We start from the raw sequence: 24,973 nt of genomic DNA on the forward strand, positions 1-24,973 counted from the left end.
TGACTTCCATTCGTAGTGAAACATCAAATAATATTTGTTGTTGTTTAGTCGTGTCCGCCTCTTTGTGACCCCCCTGGACCAGAGCACGCCAGGCACTCCTGTCTTCCACTGCCTCCCACAGTTGGGTCAAACTCATGCTGGTAGCTTCGAGAACACTGTCCCACCATCTTGTCCTCTGTCGTCCCCTTCTCCTTGTGCCCTCCATCTTTCCCAACATCAGGGTCTTTTCCAGGGAGTCTTCTCTTCTCAGGAGGTGGCCAAAGTCTTGGAGCCTCAGCTTCAGGATCTGTCCTTCCAGTGAGCACTCAGGGCTGATTTCCTTCAGAATGGAGAGGTTTGATCTTCTTGCAGTCCATGGGACTCTCAAGAGTCTCCTCCAGCACCAGAATTCAAAAGCATCAATTCTTCGGCAATCAGCCTTCTTTGTGGTCCAGCTCTCACTTCCATGCATCACTACTGGGAGTACCAGAGCTTTTACTATAAGGACCTTTGTTGGCAAGATGATGTCTCTGCTTTTTAAGATGCTATCTAGGTTTGTCCTTGCCTTTCTCCCAAGAAGCAGGCGTCTTTTAATTTCGTGACTGCTGTCACCATCTGCAGTGATCATGGAGCCCAAGAAAGTAAAATCTCTCAATAATAATAATATTATAACAAATAATAATAATAATAACAATAAATTTTATTTATATCCCACCCTCCCCAGCCGAAGCCGGGCTCAGGGCGGCTAACAACAATCAAATAATCCAACATTCTAAAAACATCTCATTCTAAAAATTAATTAAAATCAAATTGATGGCAACCGTTAAGCAAAATTCTGTGCAGGTTGCCAGAGGACGGAGTCAGGCTGCGCCCTGCCCAAAGGCCTGGTGGAACAGCTCTGTCTTGCAGGCCCTGCGGAAAGATGTCAGGTCCCGCAGGGCCCTAGTCTCTTGTGACAGAGCGTTCCACCAGATTGGAGCCGCAGCCGAGAAAGCCTTGGCTCTAGTTGAGGCCAGCCTAACCTCTCTGAGGCCTAGGACCTTCAAGATGTTTTTATTTGCAGACCATAAGTTCCTCTGTGGGACATACCAGGAGAGGCAGTCCCGTAGGTACGAGGGTCCTAGGCCGTATAGGGCTTTAAAGGTTAAAACCAGCACCTTAAACCTGATCCTGTACTCCACCAGGAGCCAGTGCAGCTGGTATAGTACCGGATGAATGTGATCTCGGAGCGAAGACCCCATAAGGAGTCTCGCCGCGGCATTCTGCACCCGCTGGAGTTTCTGGGTCAGTCTCAAGGGCAGCCCCACGTAGAGCGAGTTACAATAATCCAGTCTGGAGGTGACCGTCGTGTGGATCACAGTGGCTAGGTCAGGGCGAGAGAGGTAAGGAGCCAACTGCTTAGCTTGGCGGAGATGAAAAAATGCCGCTTTTGTTATAGCTGCAATCTGCGCCTCCATGGAGAGGGAGGTATCGCAGATTACACCCAAACTCTTAACGGACGGTGCTGGCACTAATTGCACCCCCGCAAAAGATGGGAGTTGCCCCCTCAATCCCATATCGTCCCATCCCAGCCAGAGGACCTCTGTCTTCGAAGGATTTAACTTCAACTGGCTCCCACGTAACCATCCAGCCACAGCTTCCAAGCATCTGGTCAGTGTGTCTGGGGCCGAGTCAGGATGGCCATCCATCAACAGATAGTTGGGTGTCATCAGCATACTGATGGCAACCCAGCCCAAAACTCCGGACAAGCTGGGCGAGGGGGCACATAAAGATGTTGAAAAGCATCGGGGAGAGTATTGCACCCTGAGGCACTCCACACACCAAGGAGTGGCGCGATGACAATTCCCCCCCAAGTGCCACCCTCTGTCCCCGAACAGAGAGAAACAAGCGCAGCCATTGAAGGACTGTGCCCTGGATCCCCACGTCGGCAAGGCGGTGCTCCAGGAGTTCGTGATCGACCATGTCAAAGGCTGCTGACAGGTCTAGAAGAATCAGCAGCCCCAACCCGCCTCGATCCAGCTGCCTGCGAAGATCATCTGTTAGGGCGACCAGAGCCCTCTCGGTCCCATGACCAGCACGGAAACCGTACTGGAATGGATCCAGAGCCGATGTTTCATCCAGAAACCCACCAAGCTATTCAGCAACTGCTCTCTCAATCACCTTACCCAGGAATGGAAGATTCGAAACCGGGCGGTAATTGGATAGATCTAAGGGATCTAATGATGTTTTCTTTAAGAGCGGGCGCACCACTCAAGGATTAAGGCTTTCTGGGAGATGATTTATAATGAAATGAAAAGGGTATTTAAATATACCTTTCTGAAGAAACCAGAGGCCTTTCTCCTGGGCATGGTCGGCCAAACGGTGCCAAAGAAGGACAGAACTTTCTTTATGTACGCCACAACAGCAGCAAGAATACTGATTGCAAAGTATTGGAAGACACAAGATTTACCCACTCTGGAAGAACGGCAGATGAAGGTGATGGACTACATGGAATTGGCGGAAATGACTGGCAGAATCCGAGACCAGGGAGAAGAGTCGGTGGAAGAAGATTGGAAGAAATTTAAAGACTATTTACAGAAATATTGTAAAATTAATGAATGTTAGTGTCAGGGAAGAGTTAGAGGTTTCCAGTTTCTCAGAGGGAGAAAGCATTCGCCAAGGGGGGAAGGAGAGCAGTGAATCTAACAGAAGAGAGCAAGAGGAACAACAGGGAGGGACTGGCTGTTCACAGGAAAGACAAGGGTTAACTTCTAGCTCAGATTGGGAGGAGGGGAGATAGAAGCCAGCTCTAGCCAGGAGGGTAGGAAAAAGAGCGGGAAAGCGAAGGGAAGGGCGCTGTCAGGGGTTCAGGGGCAGAGGCACATGGGACGCAGGAGAGGGAGGACCATTGGGCAGAGTCCGAGGACAGCGAGGAGGAGGAGGACTGGGGCCCAAGGGACTCCATGAGCTTTTCCAGCGAATCAGGAGATTCCCAGGAGGGAGCACCTGTAGCCAGGGGGAGAGGAGCCCCAGGGGGGACTCATCAGGGGGGAAAAGCCAACAGGGAATCCCGAAGCAGCACCTGGAGATCAAAGCCGGCTTCCCCTCCAGAGCGTAGCGAGGGGGGGGGGAGTTCCAGTGTGTCAGGAGAAGCAGCTGGAACGGAGGGGAGGTCAGAACAAGCCACTCTCCCGGAAGGGGAGGGGAGCAGTGAGAGGAGTGACGTTACCATCAGGAGAAGGGTTGGAAACTGGGCGCGCGCGCCAAGTTCAAATGTGCAAGCGCGCGGGGAAACGGAGAGCCCGGGGGAGGAGCCAGGTCCCAAAGCCCGCAGGAGGGAGGGAGAGCCGTCGGGAGATTCAGCGTCAGAAGAATCTAGGAGGGGTGGAACTCCAGCGGGCAGAAAGACCCTGCGGAAAAGGAAGGACAGGAGGAGGTGGAGTAAAGCCAGCATCTTAAGCTGGTGTAGGGGGGGAAGCGAGTCAGAAGGGACTTCTACGGTCTAAGCTAACAGACGTACGGCTGCGCGCCGCTACTGTGGAACAACTAATGGACTTCAATAAAGACCTTTGTATATGAAGAGAAACTGGCGTTGGTCCTTTGTGAGCTGGGACCTGAGGCAGCCGTGACAGGCGCCTTCGCCATTTTGAGAGTGGCTGGTCATGGAGAAGCAGAGCTCAGAAGGTATCTGAAAGAAGTGACTCTGAGGAAGAATAGTTAAGAACCGCTTATAAGAATGTTTTGTTAATACGCAATAAAATGTTTTATAAAAGAACAAGAAGCGTTTGTGTGGTGATCTGAAGAGGACAACGACCAGTCCTGACAGTTAGAATGATGTCAGAATGAACTTAAGTGGTTTAAGCAGCAATGTTATAAAGGTGTATGTAAAAATGGACTGTTAACAGGTGAGAATCCAAAGTTATAAAATATTAAGTTAAAGGATTAAGATAAAAACAAAGAGGGAAAGAAATTGCTGAATTAACTAACTGAATTGGAATACATAAAAGGGAGGTGTGAGGAGGTCCGGGAAGCAAGGAAATGAATGTAAGGCACGGAAAGACTGATATATATATTTTTAAGTGTTTTTTATCATTTCTCTATATCTTGTATTTTTCTTTTACTTTTATTTTTGTATTTTTTTCCTTTCTTTTTATTTATGTAATTCCTTTTTTTGAAATCTTAATAAATATCATTTAAAAAAAAAAAGCGGGCGCACCACTGCCTCCTTCAGTTCCCCTGGGAATATCCCGGTGCCAAGGGACAAATTGATGAAACCCCCCAGGGGGGCCTGCACCTCATCTGGACACGCTCTAATCAGCCAAGACGGGCACGGGTCGAGAGGACAAGTGGTGGGCTTTCCAGCTCGGAAGAGTCTGTCCACATCGGCTGGGGATATCCGCTCAAAGTGGTCCAATACTGGACCTGAGGACAGTCGAGGGGCCTCCAGTTCCTTTATTGTATCCAAATTGGCAGGGAGGTCATGGCAGAGCAACAAGACCTTCTCCGCAAAAAAACTCGCAAATGCCTCACAGCTGTGTGTCAAATTGTTATTTAAATTTGGCTGTCCTTCAAGGGACGTTAAAGACCTAATTATACTAAATAATTGTGCCGGGCGAGAGCTAGCGGATGCAATGGAGGCCGAAAAGTAAGACTTAGTGGCCTTCACTGCCATCTCATAGGTTTTCATAAAAACCCTATAAGATGTTCTTGAGGCTCCATCACGGGCACCCCGCCACACTCGCTCTAGCCGCCTGAGGTCCCGCTTCATTTTCTGGAGCTCCTCGGTAAACCAGGGAGCCCGGTTTCTGCGGGGTCGCAGAGGGCGCCTAGGTGCGATCTCATCAATGGCTGCCAGGAGCTGGATATTCCAGCCCTCAACAGCTCAGTCAATGAGTCGCCGGGGGGGGGGGGGCAAGGTCTCGCAAGGCTTGACGGAATCTATCAGGGTCCATCAGCCTCTGCAGGTGAGCCCAAATTGGCTTGCCACCTAAGCAGGGTGGGGGTGGAAAGTCAAGCCTGGCTTTCAGAGCGTAGTGATCAGACCATGGCACCTTCATCGAAGGAGACATGATCACATCTATACCGATGCCAAAGATCAAATCCAGCGTGTGGCCTGCTTGATGTGTGGAGCCCGAAACAAACTGGGAGAGCCCTAGTGTCGCCATGGAAGACACCAGGTCCAGAGCCTGTGAGGAGGGAGTGGCATCAGCATGGATGTTGAAGTCCCCCAACACCAATAGGTTAAGGAACTCCAAGGCCCAGCCGGCCACTGCCTCCAGCAGGCCTAACAGGGTGGCTGCTGGTGCGCTAGGTGGCCGGTACACCAGCCAGACAGCCAAGCTCACCTCAGAGCCCCATACTAGGCCAACACATTCAATGCCGGGGATCGATGGGGATGGTAGAGCCCTAAAAGAACAATCTTCCCAGATTAATAATGCCAACTCTCCCCCCCCGGCCCACAGTCCGCGACTGGTGGAGAACGGAGAAACCCAGGGGCGCCATCTCTCGTAAGGTAACAGCTTCCCCTTCGCGCACCCAGGTCTCCGTCACACAAGCCAGGTTGACCCCCTGCGAGGTAAAGAAACATTTGCTGCAGCAGCACCAGTGTCCTTAAAGCTGTGGCGGAGGTGAGTCTGGGCCCCGCCCCCTAGGCCAGGTGGAATTAGCCTGAGGAGGGAGCGGCCTTCCCCAACACTCACGGTGCAGCAGCAGCAGCAAGTGAGGCACTCCAGCTGTATCCTTACTCTTCCCGTGTGTGGCAATCTTTCTGTTCGTGATGTTTGTTCCTGTCCTTGTAAAATGTTCTTTCTATCTTTTCCTGGTTGTTGCTGTTCTCCATCATTCCTTGGGCGGAGCTAATATCCCATTGTGGTTTCAGAAATTCTCCATCGCTCTGTCATGTGCTTCGTTGTTTGGCAACTTTAACAGCAGCTGCAAAAATCACACCATCCCAATAAATAATCAGTTTTTGCCATTTTTCTTCTCTGCCTGGGAAGGAGAGGGATCGGTCAGAACTGCAAATGACTCAGTAATGAACCTTATCAGCTCCCACACAACTTTCAGATTCCTTACATCCCTCTCTCTGGCCGTAGATAAATGCGCATTTGTCAGGGGTTTAGGAGCAGAGGCACGGGCAAGGGAGGAAACAGAGAGCGAAGGGGAGGAGGCAGAAGAAAAGATGAGTGATGACGACGACCCGAGATCTCCTAGTCTTTCCAGTGAATCAGAGGATTCACAGAAAGGAGCACCAGTGGCCAGGGCAAGGGGGGAGTCTAGGGGGGCACCCCAGGAAGATAGAGCCAGAGGGGACTCAGGGGGGAGCAGCTGGAAATCGGGACCAGCGTCACCGCCAGGAAGCAGGGAAGAGGAAGGGAGCCAGGGGGGAAGCGCTGGCAGCTCACCACAGGAGGGAGGGCATGAGTCAGGAGTGGCCACACCTCCATCGGGGAGCGAAGAAACGGTTAAGAGGAAAGTGGAAGGTTGGGCGCGCGCGCCAAGTTCAAATGCAGAGGAAGGCGGCGCAGTAAGCAGCCCCGAAAGGGAGCCAGGTCCTAAAGCCCGGCGCAAGGAGGCAGGAGGGTCCGGGTCAGCGTCAGAAGAATCCCGGAAGGAAGAAGCCCCGGGGGGTAGAGGGACCCAGAGGAGGACAGTCAGGCGGAAAAGGTGGAGCAAGGCTAGGATATTAAGTTGGTGCACACGGGGCGGAGACTCAGACGGAGCTTCGCCGATCTAGCTACTAGACGTAGAGTTGCGCGCAGCAGCGTGAGAATGGAAACTGTAATTCAATAAAGACTTTTACTTAATGATCGCTGGCTAGCGTGATCCTCTGTGAGCTAGGATCTTCAAGCAGCTCTGACAGTAAGCTCCGTCTCTCGATTGTGGGCATCTACAGCCTCGAGGAGGGGAGAGAAACAGGTGCCTACTAGCGAGCTCACGAACGGCAGACGACATGACGGCTGAGCAGCAGATAGAGGAACTCAGAAAAGCAGTGGCACAACTGAATGCCGAGGCTCTCGCATCCAGGAAGAGAGAGGAGGAGGCAGCTGCCGCCTGCAGGGATCTCCAGGTCAGGTTAGACGTGCTGACAAAGCAGACACCCCGGCAGGAGGGAATTGGGTTGGCGAGACGAACAGGCGGGCTGGTCTCTCACTTCGATGGGAACCTGCAACAGTATCCCAACTTTAGAGCAGACGTACTGTGCGCACTGCAACTGCTGCATAAGGACTTTAGAGATGAGCAAGAGAGAGTGGGATTCATCATGTCCCATTTGCATGGGGATGCTAAAGCATGGCTACGCAATTTATGGAGAGATAAGGATCCGGCACTCCAGAATGCAGATGCCTTTATTAAAGCGATGGATGGGTGTTTTTTATCAAGTATTGACGTGGATCTTGCACGGAAGGAGGTGCATGGGCTGAGACAAGGGAGGGCCAGCGTCAGGCAGTATCATGCCCGCTTTTTCGCCTTGGTCAGTGCCCTGGAATGGGACAGAGATTCGGCTCCTGTAAGAGACCTCTTTTGGGAGGGGCTGCACAACTCGATCAAAGATGAGATCGCGAGGGGGGAGAGACCCCGAACCACCCAGGAGGTCGTTCAGAGGGCACTGGCAGTGGGGGTGAGGCTGGAAGAACGTCCGTGGAGCAGGGACGAAGGGCGTGGAGGACGCGAACCAGCCAGGGGCCCCTCCTTTCTTCCCAGAGAAGCAGCGCGGGCGCAATCCACGCCTCCGCCAGGAGGAGGAGCCGAACCTATGGAGGTTGGAGGTGCAAGGGCTCAGTCAGCAACCAGAGCCCTAGCACCGGCAGCAGTGAAAGCGAAGCCTCCTAGAGGGAACAGGAAGTGTTACGTCTGTGAGGAGCCAGGGCATATGGCAAAAGAGTGTCCCCAGAGGCTCCACAAGCTTACTGCAGCCTCGGCAATGGTGACTGCAGCAACGCAGCAAGGGGGACCACAGCAGGGAAACGACGCAGTCTGGCTGGAGGAAGAGGCCCTGGGGCCCAGCCAGACGTGTTAGTGACGCAGTCCCCAGAGGTTTTACAGCCCGTGAACCCCCTCCCGCCCAAACCAGTGGTGAGGCTCACCGCATCTCTCCAGCTGCCCAATGGAATCACCACTGACGTGCCCATCACAGTTGACTCGGGCAGCAACGCGGACTTTATAGGGCAGGACTTTGTCGACAAGCACGCTATACAGTTGCTGCCGGCCACACTGCCCCTGCAGGTTGTCACGGTGGATGGCAGGGAGTTGCTAGGGGGGCAAGTGGTGAAGCAGACGCCGCCCATGGCGATGCGACTTGGAAATCACAAAGAAATCATCAGCTTCAATGTCACTCAACTATCGGATACGCCCATTGTATTGGGAATGAGTTGGCTGGACAAGCACAGCCCAACGCTGGCTTGGTACCAGAGGCAGCTGATCTTCGGCTCTTCCTTTTGTGCTGAACACTGCATCGTGCCCCGGCAGGAAGGAGAGGAAGAGGAGTCACAGCTGCTGCTAGGCACGCTGCAAGCGATTCCCCACAAGTACGCAGAATTTTTGGAAGTTTTCTGCGAGAAGGAGGCGGACAGGCTGCCCCCTCACAGACCATATGACTGCAAAATTGACCTGCTGCCGGGGGTGGCGCTGCCTAAGGGGAAACTGTATTCCATGTCAGAGGACGAGCTGCAGGAACTCAAACAGTTCATAGATCATAATTTGGAGCGCGGTTTCATCCGAGAGTCCAAGGCAGCGGGGGGCAGTCCAGTATTCTTTGTTAAAAAGCGAGACACGCCCCAAAAAAGACTGGTCGTGGACTATCGCATTTTAAACAATGGGACCAAGCCGTCGGACTTCCCCATGCCCCGAATCGACGACCTCCTGGCGAAGGTGCGGAAGGGGAAAGTGTTCACCAAGTTAGACCTGCGAGGGGCGTACAACCTCATTCGTATGCGGGAGGGAGATGAGTGGAAGACGGCCATGTTCACGCCACTGGGTACCTACGAATACAGAGTTATGCCCTTTGGATTGCAAAATGGCTCCCACGTTTTTCAAGCTTTCATGCATCACGTGTTGGCGGGACTTCTCTACAAGACGTGCGTCTGTTTCTTAGATGACATCCTGATCTTTTCGGAATCGCGGCAGGAGCATGACAGACACGTCAAGGAAGTGCTGACCAGACTAAAGCAACATAGGCTCTACGCCAAGCTGGAGAAGTGCCAATTTGACGTGACGGAGGTGGATTTTCTGGGCTACAAGTTGTCTGACAAGGGGCTCGCCATGGACAGCGCCAAGGTTCGCGCGGTATTGGATTGGAAGAGTCCACGCAACCGGAAGGAGGTCCAGAGGTTTGTCGGCTTTGCGAACTTCTATCGCAAGTTTATCAAGGGCTTCGCTATGCAGACAGCGGCCATCACAGACCCGCTTAGCTCCAAGAAAAAGAAGTTCGTTTGGACAGAGGAGGCGGAGCAGTCCTTTCAGGCACTCAAGCGTCTCTTCGCGTCGGAAGAGCAGCTGCTTCACGTCAACCCCAGCAGGCCGATGAGGGTGGAGACAGACGCCTCGGACAGAGCCGTGGGGGCGGTCCTGCTGCAAAAGGACCAGCAGGGGGTGTGGCGACCAGCAGCGTTTTACTCCAGGAAGCTCAGCAAGTCCGAGCAGAACTACACCATCTGGGACAGGGAGTTGCTGGCCATTCATGCAGCGTTCAAAGCGTGGAGGCACTTCCTGATCGGCGCCAAGCACACGGTGCAGGTTTGCACGGACCACAAGAATCTGGAGCACTGGCGCACGGCACAGTTCCTAAACCAGAGGCAGATACGTTGGGCTGAGTTTTTTGCGAACTTCGACTTCCGCATAGAGTATGTCCCGGGGGACACTAACATCATGGCGGACGCCCTCTCCCGTAAGCCACAGTATCTGGAGGACGCAACGCCAGCGGCCGCCATGCACATCTTCGCACCAACAGTATGGGCGTGCGCCGCGGCCACCGTGGACCTGGAGGCGGTGCGACGAGCGTTGCAGGATGACTCCTTCGCGCAAGCAAAGATGGCAGAGGTGCAAAGGGGCACGGCTGCGGCCGACGGTTTCCAGCTACGAGATGGATTGCTCATCCGTAAAGGGGCCATCTACGTGCCGGGAGACGACCTTCGCGCCAAGGTGCTGCAGCAGCTGCACGACGCGCCCACGGCCGGGCACTTTGGCAAGGAGAAGACGGTGGAATTAGTAGCCAGGGATTTCTGGTGGCCTGGAATGAGAGGGGAGGTCGCAGACTACGTGGCGAGGTGTGACACCTGCCAGAGGGCCAAACCAGTGCACAAACCGCCGGCCGGACTGTTGGAACCGCTGCAAACTCCGGTCGAACCTTGGGAAAGGGTGGCCCTGGACTTTGTCACGGATCTGCCCAGCTCGAGGGGCAAGACGGCAGTGCTGGTGGTGGTGGACCTGTTTTCCAAGATGGCGCATTTCATTCCGTGTGCTAAGGTGGCCACGGCGGAGCAAACCGCCAAACTGTTCATAGACCACGTGTTCAAGGTTCACGGTCTGCCACGGTCTATTCTGTCCGACCGGGGGCGGCAGTTCATCTCGAATTTCTGGCAGAAGCTGATGGGCTTCCTGAACGTCAAGATCAACCTGGCGTCGGCGAGACACCCGCAGACCAACGGGCAAGCGGAGCGGGTCAATGCCATCATGCAGCAGTACCTGAGATGTTATGCAAATCAACAGCCTGCGACGTGGGTGGATTACCTGCCGCTTGCCGAGTTCGCCTACAACAACACGAAGCACGTGTCCACGGGGGTCACGCCGTTCTTCGCCAACAACGGGAGGCACCCCAGAACCTTCCCGGGACTGGAAAGAATGGGGGAGGGGGAGCCGCAGACAGCAGATGCGTTCGCGTCGGAGCTGCAGGAAGTCCACGATCAGCTGAGGCGCCACCTGGAGCTGGCCAAGCACGCATACAAGGTACAAGCGGACAAGCACAGAAGGGTTGGCGAAGAGCTCCACGTGGGAGACTGGGTTTGGTTAGCAGCCCACGCAGTGCCGGCCAGGTCGTTGGCCAAGAAGAAACTAGGGCATAAACAACTGGGGCCCTACCAAGTCGAAGAGCAGGTCAACCCGGTAGCTTTCAGACTGGCACTTCCGGAGGGTTCCAGAATGCATCCGGTATTCCACAGATCGGTGCTCACTCCCTACAAGGCACCGCACAGGTTCCAGGAACCCGGAACGGCGCCGAGTCCGGTCAGAGACAGAACAGGGCACGCGGGAGTGGCACAGAGGGAGCGCATCAACGAAGTCACGGAGATTTTGGACTCCAGATGGGGGGAAGAGGGGGTAGAATACTTTCTCGCCAAGGAGGGCACCCCGGCCAGTGCGAACAGCTGGGTGCCGGGCTACGCCTTGGACGAACCTCTCCTCAAAGACGAGTTTCATGCCCTCTTCCCCCATAGACCTATGCCAGCAGACTTTTTCGACGACTGGCTTTTCACGCCCACGCTTTCGGCCAGCACTTTCCGGGGGTTCGACTCGGACGAGGACCCGACACAAGACGTCCGTTCCCCGGAGGGGTCACCCTCGGGATCTGCATCAGAACCCTCGTATTGGTGGGACGATAGACCAGAGGAGCAGTTCCGCAGACGGTGGCTGGAAGGCCCAGGATGAGCAACACCGCCAGGAGGAAGTGAGGGAGAGACGGACATGGACGTTTTCGGGGACGACCATGGTTTCGAGCACGGCGGCACAGAGATGGAAGCGGAGGTGACCGTTGTCGACGAGAGCAGGGAGGAAGACCCGCGAGACTTCAGATGGAGGCCCGCCACGGGAAGCGACCGATATCCGACGTTCGTCCCTTTGCAACAGCAGCCCCCAGCTCCAGCACCGGAAGGAGGGGAGGGGGGAATGGGGGGCTTCGAGGGGGGGATGGATGTCAGGGGTTTAGGAGCAGAGGCACGGGCAAGGGAGGAAACAGAGAGCGAAGGGGAGGAGGCAGAAGAAAAGATGAGTGATGACGACGACCCGAGATCTCCTAGTCTTTCCAGTGAATCAGAGGATTCACAGAAAGGAGCACCAGTGGCCAGGGCAAGGGGGGAGTCTAGGGGGGCACCCCAGGAAGATAGAGCCAGAGGGGACTCAGGGGGGAGCAGCTGGAAATCGGGACCAGCGTCACCGCCAGGAAGCAGGGAAGAGGAAGGGAGCCAGGGGGGAAGCGCTGGCAGCTCACCACAGGAGGGAGGGCATGAGTCAGGAGTGGCCACACCTCCATCGGGGAGCGAAGAAACGGTTAAGAGGAAAGTGGAAGGTTGGGCGCGCGCGCCAAGTTCAAATGCAGAGGAAGGCGGCGCAGTAAGCAGCCCCGAAAGGGAGCCAGGTCCTAAAGCCCGGCGCAAGGAGGCAGGAGGGTCCGGGTCAGCGTCAGAAGAATCCCGGAAGGAAGAAGCCCCGGGGGGTAGAGGGACCCAGAGGAGGACAGTCAGGCGGAAAAGGTGGAGCAAGGCTAGGATATTAAGTTGGTGCACACGGGGCGGAGACTCAGACGGAGCTTCGCCGATCTAGCTACTAGACGTAGAGTTGCGCGCAGCAGCGTGAGAATGGAAACTGTAATTCAATAAAGACTTTTACTTAATGATCGCTGGCTAGCGTGATCCTCTGTGAGCTAGGATCTTCAAGCAGCTCTGACAGCATTTATCCAATTAAATTAAATTCCAAGTCCTTTTAGCATTAATCAATTCAGTCTGTATATAATAAAGGATGGGGAAGAGTCAGCTCTAATTTTCCATCGTAAACATTTTGTAAAATAGAGCTTCCCTCCCTTTCCCCTTTTTGTTTTTACACACACAGTTCCATTTGATGTTATATTCCATATCTGTAATCCAGTTTCATCCCTGCTCACCTGTACATATATATTTTGAACTAGTATCCAATGGCGGACTGCCAATTCATTAGTGTAGAGAAGAAAACTTTATATAAAGAAGCCATAGTCTCCCCTCCCCCCACCCACCGTCTTTTGCAGCAAATGAAGTTTATTCTCAAATTCAAACCTTAAAGACCTTGCAGCTGGTTTAATTCCGCAGTTTATGATCTCATCTCTTCCAGCAACACCTGTACATTAGTCCAAATTGAGCTCTAATTGACAGGAGAACTTCTGCTTCTTAATTGCAGCGAAGGAGGGTTTTTGGCAGGCAAAGGGCTTTTGCACTCAGCGCCTCCCTGCCTCCCGCAATCCATGCCGGAGCCGGAGCCTGGTACCAAGACAAACTGGGAGTGAAGCCCGTTCCCCCCTGTCCCTGAGGGCAACTTGCAAGGAGAATTACCCTCAGTCATGCTTGTTTTTCCTTCTCCAACGATCTCCCGCTGCCTCCATTAAAGCAGAGCGGAACCGGAAGCTAGCAGGGGAGACTTGGACGAAGCCCCATCTATACGTAGAGATGCACTGTTTCACCTCTGAGAGAAGCAGGCGCTCACGGTTTCCACTTACCTTGGTCTCTCCCAGGTGACGGAATGATGCCACCAAGACCTGCTCCTTCATCTTTTCATGGTGGTGGAGGGGAGGCAGCAGCTGTGGACCCAGATCAGGTAGGGGGAAGGAGCCTTGTGGGGAAGGACTGCTTGGATGCAGACTGGCTGGATGGAGAGGAATGGTGGGAGGAGCCAGAGAAGAGGGAGCCGACTGGGAGGAGGAGGAGGGGTCTGAAGCTGGAGAGGGAAGAGGGCTCAGGGAGCAGAGGGAGTCTGTGGCAGAGAGCAGCCCAGACTCCGAGGCAGAAGCTGCAGCAGGAGAGAGGGATGAGGAAGGCAGAGAGGGGTCTGGCCGCTGTAGAATACAACAGAGCCAAGTGAATGTTCTCTAAGAGGACAGCCTTTTTCCTGTTCTGTTAGGGTCCAGTGCTCTTTGAAGATGTAGCTGTCCATTTCACAGACGAGGAGTGGGCGTTGCTGGATCCTGACCAGAGAGCTCTCCATAAGGAAGTCATGGAGGAGAATCGGGGGATCTTGGACTCTCTCGGTAAGGCTCCCTATTGGATCATCCTATCTGTTTTGTAATTCAAGACATCTCTCTATGTGACGAACCTCTGATATTTTGATGGGGCTCAACAGCGCCACCCACAGCACCTGGGATGTTAACACTCCCACAGCAAACCTTGGATAGATGGCTATTGATTGTTTTCCCTGTCACTATTCTTCCTCCAGTTCTGCCGTTTAAAACCACAATCAGGCTGTCTAGACTGCCCAGGCCTTCTTAAATGTAGGATTCAGAGTGATTTTTGACCAAAGAGTTGCTTGACAGATTCCACGACTGAACCAAACAAACTCCATCCCAAAACAGAGCCAGGCTTTTTGAATCTCAGGCAGTGAACCCTATAGTAACAATAATGATAATTTTATTATTTTTACCTTGCCCATCTGACTGGGTTGCCCCAGCCACTCTGGGCAAATTCCAACAAATAGAAAAACATTATAAAACATCAAACATTAAAAACTTCCCAATACAGAGGTGCCTTCAGAAGTCCTCTAAAAGTTGCATAGTTATTAACTTGACATCTGATGGGGGGGGGGGCGTTCCACAGGATGGGTTCCCATACCGAGAAGGCCCCCTGCCTTGTCCCCTGTTACTTCTCACAAAAATGTAACATTTAAGTACAGTGGTACTTCGGGTTAAGAACTTAATTCGTTCTGGAGGTCTCTTCTTAACCTGAAAATGTTCTTAACCTGAAGCACCACTTGCTCATGGGGCCTCCTGCTGCCGCTGTTAGCGGAGTCTGTAACCTGAAGCGTATGTAATCTGAAGCGTATGTAACCCGAGGTAACACTGTATATCTTAATTTTGGACAGGGAACTTACCCACTTTGGCCATCTTTTAAATACCGTATTTTTTGCTCCATAGGACGCAGTTTTTCCGTCTTAAAAACTAAGGGGGAAAGTCTGGGCTTCCTATGGAGCGAATTCAGGGGGGGAAGGCAGGCAGGAAAAGCCCCCAAGAGCCACACACAAGCTTTGCGCGGCTCTTGAGGGCTTTTCCCCAGGAGGGAGAAGGGACTGACGCGGCTGCCTTGCGCAACCTCTCCAGCGGCTGCCTTGCGCAACCTCTCCAGCTGGGGGGAAGGCTACGCAAGGCTAAAGAGGAAGCCAGGGCAGTGAGCGCGATCCATCCTCTTTAGCCTTGCGCGCCTCTCCAGTCGCGGGAGGCTGTGTGAGGCTAAAGAAGCCAACTTTTTAAAAATCTCTCTATCTCTATCTCTACCTCTTTTTCTTTTTCCATCCTTTCTCCACCCCCTTCTTTTCCTCTGGATCAGTGTTTTTATCTAACATTTTAGTTTGGAGGGGGGGATATTATAAAAAAGGAAACTTTCCAGCTTTTATTTTGGTATACAATAAAAACAGATTAAACAAAACACAAAAGAAGGAAATAGCATAGAAGAGGAAGAGTAAAGGGAAAGAGGGGGGATACAAAGCCATTTACCAGAGGTAGATCTTAACCCTTGCCTCACCTGGGAGCTTCTCTGGGCAGGTATTCCCTCAGCTTAAGTGGGGTGGGGGAAGAGTGGCAGGTAGGGGGGTACCTACCTAGACACTGAGGCCACATGTCTCTCTGATGAAAATTGGGAGTGGGCATTGTGTGAAGTGGCTGTGAATCTCCTGCCGCAGAATTGTAGGAATGTATAGAGTTGGGAGGGCCACCCGAGGGTCATCTAGTCCAGCCCCCTCACAATGTAGGAATCACAGCTAAAGAACGCCAGGCAGATGGTCCCCCAACCGCTGCTTAAAAGCCTCCAGTGGTGGAGACCCCCAACACCTTCCATGGTCATAGAATTGCGGGGTTGGAAGGGAACCCCAGGAGTCATCTAGTCCAGCCCCGATGGACAGCGGGCGCGATCCATCCCATTTCGCAAGGCTAAAGATGCTGTGCAAGGCTAAAGAGGAGGCCAAGGCAGCGAGTGGGATGGATTACGTTTGCTGCCTTGTCTTCTTCTTTAGCCGCGCTGGAGACGTTTAGCTCCTGGCTGGAGAGGTTGCGCGGCTATGGATCCCGCTTGCTGTCTTGGTTTCCTTGCTCTTGGGGACTGGGGGGGGGGGAAACCCGGGCTTCCCCCGCAGCCCCGAGAAACTCTGGGAGAAGCGGACAGGCTGTGCGCATCGTGTCCGTGGCTCTCTTGGGCTGGGGACGGATAATATTTTCCCCCTTGATTTCCCCCTCTAAAAACTAGGTGCGTCCTGTGGTCTGGTGCGTCCAATAGAGCGAAAAATGCGGTAATAATAAAAGCACATTTTATTTATGAAGATAGTATAGATCCATATTTAAATTTGAACAAAATGACATTACCAGGTTAAGCTGTACTTTTCAAAACTAGAGAGAGAAAACATATAATATTCAATTTGATTTGTATATGAAACTAGACATTTTGCAGAACAAAAGGAACATTATAACATCTAACTCCCTTCAGTTCTTCGCCTCTCCCAAGCATTAATTAGCATTGTTCCATAATTTGGGGCTGCACTTCTTCCCGAGACTCTAATCCGTTTGCCTCTTAGTTTCAGGTGGTGATGAATTGGAAATGAAGAACAAGGGAGACCACAACGAAATCGACACAGTGGAGGAGCCATATCAGGATTCAGACTGTGGAGAGAGCTTCAGTCAGAGCTCTCATTCCACTTCCCATCAAAGAAATCCCATTGAGAAGAAACCCTATCACTGCTTGGAATGTGGAAAGAACTTCAATCAGAGAGCCAAGCTCACTTCCCATCGAAGAATCCATACAGGGGAGAAACCCTATCAGTGCATGGAATATGGAAAGAGCTTCACTGCTAGCTCCTCTCTCACCTCCCATCAAAGAATTCATACAGGGGAGAAACCCTTTCAGTGCGTAGAATGTGGAAAGAGCTTCAATCGGAGTGCCCATCTCACTTCCCATCAAAGGATTCATACAGGGGAGAAACCCTTTCAGTGCGTGGAATGTGGAAAGAGCTTCAGGACGAGCTTTCAACTGACTTTGCATCAAAGGATTCATACAGGGGAGAAACCCTATCAGTGTGTGGAGTGTGGAAAGAACTTCACTGCTAGCTCCTCTCTCACCTCCCATCAAAGAATTCATACAGGGGAGAAACCCTATCAGTGTGTGGAGTGTGGAAAGAGCTTCACTGATAGCTCCTCTCTCACCTCCCATCAAAGAATTCATACAGGGGAGAAACCCTTTCAGTGCGTAGAATGTGGAAAGAGCTTCAATCGGAGTGCCCATCTCACTTCCCATCAAAGGATTCATACAGGGGAGAAACCCTTTCAGTGCGTGGAATGTGGAAAGAGCTTCAGGATGAGCTTTCAACTGACTTTGCATCAAAGGATTCATACAGGGGAGAAACCCTATCACTGCTTGGAGTGTGGAAAGAGCTTCAATCAGAGGGCCAAGCTCACTTCCCATCAAAGGATTCATACAGGGGAGAAACCCTATCAGTGCGTGGAATGTGGAAAGAGCTTCACTCGGAGTGACAATCTCACTTCCCATCAAAGGATTCATACAGGGGAGAAACCCTTTCAGTGCGTGGAATGTGGAAAGAGCTTCAGGACGAGCTTTGAACTCACTTTGCATCAAAGGATTCATACAGGGGAGAAACCCTATCACTGCTTGGAGTGTGGAAAGAGCTTCAGTCACAGGAACAATCTCACTTCCCATCGTAGAATTCATACAGGGGAGAAACCATATCACTGCTTGGATTGTGGAAAAAGCTTCAGGACGAGCTTTGAACTCACTTCCCATCAAAGGATTCATACAGGGGAGAAACCCTTTCAGTGCTTAAAATGTGGAAAGAGCTTCAGGAGGCGCTTTGAACTCACTTTTCATCAAAGGATTCATACAGGGGAGAAACCCTTTCAGTGCGTAGAATGTGGAAAGAGCTTCAATCAGAGGGCCAATCTCATTTCCCATCAAAGGATTCATACAGGGGAGAAACCCTATCAGTGCGTGGAATGTGGAAAAAGCTTCAGGACGAGCTTTGAACTCACTTTGCATCAAAAGATTCATACAGGGGAGAAACCCTATCACTGCTTGGAGTGTGGAAAGAGCTTCAATCAGAGGGCCAAGCTCACTTCCCATCAAAGGATTCATACAGGGGAGAAACCGTATCAGTGTGTGGAGTGTGGAAAGAGCTTCACTGATAGGTGTTCTCTCACTTCCCATCAAAGAAATCATACAGGGGAGAAACCCTTTCAGTGCGTAGAATGTGGAAAGAGCTTCAATCGGAGGGCCCATCTCACTTCCCATCAAAGGATTCATACAGGGGAGAAACCCTTTCAGTGCGTAGAATGTGGAAAGAGCTTCAATCTGAGGGCCCATCTCACTTCCCATCAAAGGATTCATACAGGGGAGAAACCCTTTCAGTGCGTGGAATGTGGAAAGAGCTTCAGGACGAGCTTTGAACTGACTTTGCATCAAAGGATTCATACAGGGGAGAAACCCTATCAGTGCTTGGAATGTGGAAAGAGCTTCAATCGGAGTGCCCATCTCACTTCCCATCAAAGGATTCATACAGGGGAGAAACCCTATCACTGCTTGGAGTGTGGAAAGAGCTTCACCAGGAAAGAAAGTCTCACAGCCCATCACAAAATCCACATGGGAAAAACCCTAACAGTGTGTGGAATGTTGAAAGAGCTTCAGTCAAAGCAACAATCTCATTTCCCATCAGAGAATTCACACAGGGTAGAAACTATTTCAGTGCCAAGAGTGTGATAGGAGGGATTTATGAAAGTTTGGTCTCATTTTTAAAGTTCTTAACACAATTGGAGCTCTTAAAAGGACTTAGGGCTCCCTGAAAAAGCTAAAATTAAGACAGGTTTGCGCTCTTGACTATGCTACCACTCAGTGGATTTGTAACTGGCTGACTGACCAAACCCAAAAGGTGCTCATCAATGGTTCCTCTTCATCCTGGAGAAGAGTGACTAGTGGGGTGCCACAGAGTTCTGTCTTGGGCCTGGTCTTATTCAACATCTTTATCAACGACTTGGATGATGGACTCAAGGGCATCCTGATCAAATTTGCAGATGACACCTGTCAGAGCTGCTCCCAGATCCTAGCTCCCAGAGGATCACGCTAGCCAGCGTTCACTTTATAAAAGTATTTATTGAGTTACAGTTTCCATTTCCAAGCTGCTGCGTGCAGCTCTACGTCTTATAAGCTAGACCGGCGAAGCTCCGTTTGAGTCTCCGCCCCTTGTACACCAACTTAATACCCTCGCCTTACTCCACCTTTTCCGCCTGACCGTTCTTCTCTGGGTCCCTCTGCCCCCCGTGGTCTCTTCCTTCCTGGACTCTTCTGACGCTGACCCCCCCGGACCCTCCTGTCTCCTTGCGTCGGGCTTTAGGACCTGGCTCCCTTTCCGGGCTGCTAACTGCGCCGCCTTCCTGTGCATTTGAACTTGGCGCACGCGCCCAACCTTCCACTTTCCACTTGACTGTTTCTTCGCTCTCCGATGGAGGTGTGGCCACTCCTGACTCATGCCCTCCCCCCTGCTGCGAGCTGCCAGAGCTCGATACCTGGCGCCTTTCCTCCCCACTGCGCTCTGTTGGTGACACTGGCCCCGATTTCCAACTGCTACCCTCTGAACCCTCTCTGGACCCTTCTTCCTGGGGTGTCCCTCTAAGCTCCCCCCTTGCTCTGGCCACTGGCGCTCCTTTCTGTGAATCTTCTGATTCACTGGACAGACTCGGAGATCTTGGGTTGTCGTCGTCACTCATCTTTTCTTCGGACTCCTCCCCCTCGCTCTCTGTTTCCTCCCTTGCCCTCGCCTCTGCTCCCGAACCCCTGACAACACCAAACTGGGAGGGGTGGCTAACACCCCAGAGGACAGGATCACACTTCAAAACGACCTTGACAGATTAGAGAACTGGGCCAAAACAAACAAGATGAACTTTAACAGGGAGAAATGTAATGTTGGTATTAAAGGGTTAAGAAGCTCTAATCAAGACGCTCTAGTCACTGAGCAGCTGGAGGTCGTTAAGCTTCCAGGAATGTGAGTTTGTATAAATAGTCAACTCACTCGTGTGATTCCCCCCTTTCCCTTTCTTTTGGGGCATGTTTGCTGAAATGTGTGATTCTTCACCAGGGTTTTTTGTTTTTGTGTAAATAAACCTTTTATTTGAGTTCCAAACCGCTTGCTCCAAGATTCCGTTACTGAAAAGATGCTGATTCTCCTGCCCTTCTTGAGCCGCTGTGCGAAATGCTCTGCTGTAATGGGACATTGTGGCATCGGAAGCGCACTGGACATTTGATTAGCATTAAACTAATTAAAGTTTAATGGGACAGGTTATGGGTGTTTGTACGCCAAGAAGGAGATAAGGAGTGCAGTTCAGAGTGATTTATGCAAGGACTGGAGCGAAGACAGAAGCGGTTGCCGACAACGAAAGCCTTCAAAGCAGCTTGAGTCCTGCAATGTGCCTAGGAAAAGTTTTAAAGAGGCACTGCGCAGTTTGTACTCGCTGGAAGACGTCTTATTCCTTGAGGAGCCACCTCAGCAGCTGGGAGACGGTCTACAGGTCTGTGAGTATCGTTCCTAAGCCCCAGGGAGGATGGCAGAGTCCCAGGAAAGTTTTACTGTCCCCTTTACGCGACTCAATGGGAAAAATTGGCAAGATTGGAAGGCTAGAGTAAGGGTTTGGTTGCAAGCAAAAGAGTTGTGGAGTTGTACTGAAGCACCGCCTTTACAGGCAGCTGCAGACGCGTCTGCAGAAGACAAAGCAGCAGCGGCAGCTTCTGAGAAACGCAACAGGAAAGCCCAAGGTCTACTAGTTTTGGCAGTGGGACCAGAGCAAATGCCTTATGTTTCTGAGTTAAAGAACACGCATGAGGTCTGGACGGTTCTGCAGCGGCTAAATTCCAGAAACACTGCGGGGGCCAAGATCCATGCTACAAGATGTTTGTTTGATTTACGTCTCCAACCGGGAGCGTGTGTGAAAGAACATATTGCCAAAATGGTGTCTGCCTTTAATCAACTAAGACAGCTGGGCATTCCTTTCTCTATGGAGCAGCAGTCATACATATTGTTGTCTTCTCTTGATAAAAGCTATGAGACTCTAGCTTTAACTTTGGAAGCTATGCCTTCATCTGAATTAACCCTTGAATACATTTCTTCTCGACTTGCTGATGAACAGGATAAAAGGCAAAGAGAAAGAGGTTTGTCTTCAAAGGGGAGTTATGCTGTGCCTAAGAGTGGGGATGCTGAGTTTGAGAACACAGTAAATGCTTTTGCAGCTAGACACTGTTTTCGCTGTGGTTCCTCTTCCCATTTAATCAGGAATTGTACACGTGAACCTGGTCAAGACAGCACCAAGGCCGTTACCCCTAGTTACCAGACAAGGAGTTCCAGGGGACGTCGAAGAAGAGGAGGAGGTCGTGGCTACGCACACAGCACATGGCTTCAGCAATGGCGTTGATGCAAGGGCGTGGCCAAGGCAGCAATCTACGCTGGTTGATCGACAGTGGTGCATCTCACCACCTGGTGGCGCCATCTAGTGTCCGTTTGCAGAATTGCAGGCATTTGCAAACCCTTAAAGTTGTGACAATGGCAGATTCAACTAAACGTTCCTTAGAGACCGTAGGCACAGTGTTTTTGAAGTGTTTGCAAACAGAAATTGATGCCTACGTGCTAAAGGGAATGAAGGGGTGTATTTTGTCTGTGTCAGAACTTGATAGAAATGGGTTTAAAACTGTGTTTGAAAATGGGGTTTGCACAATTTCAAAGAATAACGTATCTCTTTTGCAGGTGGAATGCAGAGATGGGTTATATTATTTTGAGACAAGTCCAGATGAAGTTGAACAGGTTCATGCTGGTTGTGTGAACTCACCTACCCATAATTCTTGTGTTCATTTATGGCATCGCCGTTTGGGACATATTAATTTTCAGTATGTTAAAAGGCAACCTGAATTATCAGAAGGGTGCAAATTGAACAAATGTACTAAGTATTTGGATTGTACTGCATGCAAAAGGGCGAAGGTTCATAGATGCAGCTATCCCAGTTCAAACAGGAAAGCTGACAAAGTATTCCAACTTGTGCATATGGACCTATGTGGCCCAATGCCTGTTGCTAGCATGGGAGGTTCGAGGTATGCACTGTGTCTTTCAGATGACAATACAAAGGTTACATGGTTTTTTCCTCTCAAAACAAAAGCAGATGCTGCAGAAACAGTTAAAAATTGGGTTCATGCAGTAGAACTTGAATTCGGTACTAGAGTTCTTGCTTTTCAGACAGACAGAGGGTCAGAATTTACCGGGTCTGTGTTGCAGAATTTCTTTAAGAAAAAGGGAATTAAGCATCGTCTGTCTACACCTTATTCCCCCCAAGAAGGAGGCGTGGCCGAACGTAAAAACAGGGTTCTGCAAGAGTTGGCAAGCTCTATGTTGTTTGATGCTAAACTTCCTCAAAGTTACTGGGCGGAAGCCTGGCGGACGGCTACTCATGTTCTGAACCGAGTATATAATTCGGTAATTGATACTACGCCATATTTTGCTTTATATGGGAAGAAGCCCAAAGTTAATTACTTTCGGGTGTTTGGATCTCAAGCCTATGTACTTATCCCAAAAGCGTTAAGGAAAAAGGGAAGTCCAAGGACTAGGAAACTCATCTTTTGTGGGTACGAACCACACGCCAAATCTTGGAGGTTCGTGAACCCAGATGGGAATACTACAAGAGTGGTCCTCAGTAGGAGCGCTGAATTTTGTGAGCAATCCGGATGGACTCAATTACATGCTAACCCTGACATTTTGAGAGATGATTTAGGCATTTATGCTGAGAAAGAAAGTCCAGAGGGTGGTGAGCCAGAAGGGGACGGTGCACATGGTTCAGATGCAGATTCTGACCAGGCACAAGGTTCTTCTCCTAAGGTAGAAAAGCCAGAATCTAAAAGTGTTCCAACATCGCCAGTCATTAGGCCAGGCCTAGCAGACAGCAAAAGCGAAGCAGGTCGCCTGCAACACCAAGCCCAAGGGAGGTATCTAAACACAGGTCTTTATCCCTAGAGGCACGTCCAGACATAAAGTCTGAGACAGATTCTGACAACCAACGGTCAGAGGGGGCACAAGAGGAGCAATTGCGCAGGTCAAAACGTGCCACAAAGGGCAAGCCGCCAGAGCGGTTTAAGGTGACAAGTGTATACGTAAATATGGCACAGTGTGAGCCAGATAGCTATGTAGAGGTACAACAGCTTCCAAGCTCAGAAGCCATAAAGTGGCAGGAAGCAATGGAAAAAGAGATGGCTTCAATGAAGTCTCTCGGTGTGTTTACAAGTACAGAGCTTCCAAAAGGGCAACAAGCTGTAGGTTGTCGATGGGTATATCGTTTAAAGCCCACAACTACTGAGGAGTTGCAATATAAAGCCCGACTAGTTGCAAAAGGGTTTTCGCAACGCAAAGGAGTTCATTATTCTCAAATTTATGCCCCTACTTCAAGACCAGAGTCATTAAGAATGCTTTTAGCCTCTTCAGCTAAGAAGGGAAATAAGCTGTTTCATTTTGATGTCAATGTGGCTTATTTAAATGCAGACTTACAGGAGGAAGTCTATATGATGCCACCACCAGGTTTTGAAGGAGACAAGCCAAACCAGGTCTGGCGCCTACACAAATCCATTTATGGGTTGAAACAGTCCGCCCGTAATTGGAATTCCTGCTTAAACGATGCTCTAGAGAGCATGGGGTTCAGAAAGAGCGCAGCAGATGCGTGTCTTTATCTAAAAGGCTCGGGATGTGAACAAGAAGCAGTCTTGATATTTGTTGACGATTTATTATACAGTGGAAAGGACGATAAACTTGCACAACAATTTGCCACAAAGCTTGGAGAAAGGTTTCAGATAAAATCATTAGGCAATGTATCTGTTTATCTAGGAGTTAAAATTCAGCAAGATGAAGATGGGAACTATTGGCTCAGCCAAGAAGCTAAGATCCAGCAGTTGCTGGAAAGGTTTAAAATGAACAACTGTGCTGGTGTTAAAACCCCAATGGAGTTAAGTTACACAAAGGATGCTCAAACTGAGCAACAGGCAGAGTTCTGTAATCCCGGGGTTTACCAGTCAGCGATAGGCAGTCTACTCCACATTGCACAGTGGACTCGGCCCGATATAACATATGCTGTCAACATGCTGTGTAGACAAGCTGAAAAACCATCAATGCATGCTTGGCAAGGAGTAAAAAGAGTTTTAAGGTATCTCCAAACTACCAAAAGGTTTCGCTTAAAACTACCAGCAGAGGGCAGCACACAACTTGAATGTTGGGCTGACAGCAATTGGGCTGATGCTGGACCAGATAGAAAATCAGTGTCAGGAATGGCGATAAAATTTGGAAATGCACTAATTGGTTGGAGATCAAGAAAGCAATCACTTATAGCTTTAAGTTCAACTGAATCTGAGTTCAATGCATTATCAGATGTATGTAGAGAACTGGAATTTTATAAGCAACTGGTACAAGAATTGTTTGGAGAATGTTCCCTACCTATCAGAGTGTGGGAAGACAATCAACCTTGTATTAAACTAGCTAAATCAGGTCAATTCAAGGCACACACAAAACACTTGGATATCCGTTATCAAAATGTATGCCAAAGTGTAAAACAAGGTTTAATTGAACTAAAGTATTGTCCAAGCCAAGAAAATCTCGCAGACGGTTTTACAAAAGCTTTGAGTCCGCAATCTCATAAATGTTTCTGTTCAGGTTTAAATTTGAATTGAGGTTGGTACAGCTCAGTGTTACGAGCGAGAGGGGGTGTTGGTATTAAAGGGTTAAGAAGCTCTAATCAAGACGCTCTAGTCACTGAGCAGCTGGAGGTCGTTAAGCTTCCAGGAATGTGAGTTTGTATAAATAGTCAACTCACTCGTGTGATTCCCCCCTTTCCCTTTCTTTTGGGGCATGTTTGCTGAAATGTGTGATTCTTCACCAGGGTTTTTTGTTTTTGTGTAAATAAACCTTTTATTTGAGTTCCAAACCGCTTGCTCCAAGATTCCGTTACTGAAAAGATGCTGATTCTCCTGCCCTTCTTGAGCCGCTGTGCGAAATGCTCTGCTGTAATGGGACATTG

At 50.6% G+C, this 24,973-nt stretch overlaps 1 protein-coding gene across 1 annotated transcript; it reads left to right on the forward strand.

The window, feature by feature from the left end:
* Positions 1 to 5,347: 5,347 nt before the first annotated feature.
* On the forward strand, positions 5,348 to 18,342 carry LOC310711121 (uncharacterized protein; the record flags this gene model as incomplete). The annotated part of the gene is made up of 4 exons (XM_083512592.1): positions 5,348 to 5,356; positions 13,807 to 13,933; positions 16,459 to 17,740; positions 18,318 to 18,342. 4 exons carry the CDS (start codon positions 5,348 to 5,350, stop codon positions 18,340 to 18,342), a joined length of 1,443 nt encoding a protein of 480 aa, XP_083368718.1.
* Positions 18,343 to 24,973: the final 6,631 nt, after the last annotated feature.

This window comes from Podarcis liolepis (genome assembly GCF_965112155.1).
Source record: "Podarcis liolepis genome assembly, chromosome: 7".
In the NCBI taxonomy this organism is placed as follows: domain Eukaryota; kingdom Metazoa; phylum Chordata; class Lepidosauria; order Squamata; family Lacertidae; genus Podarcis; species Podarcis liolepis.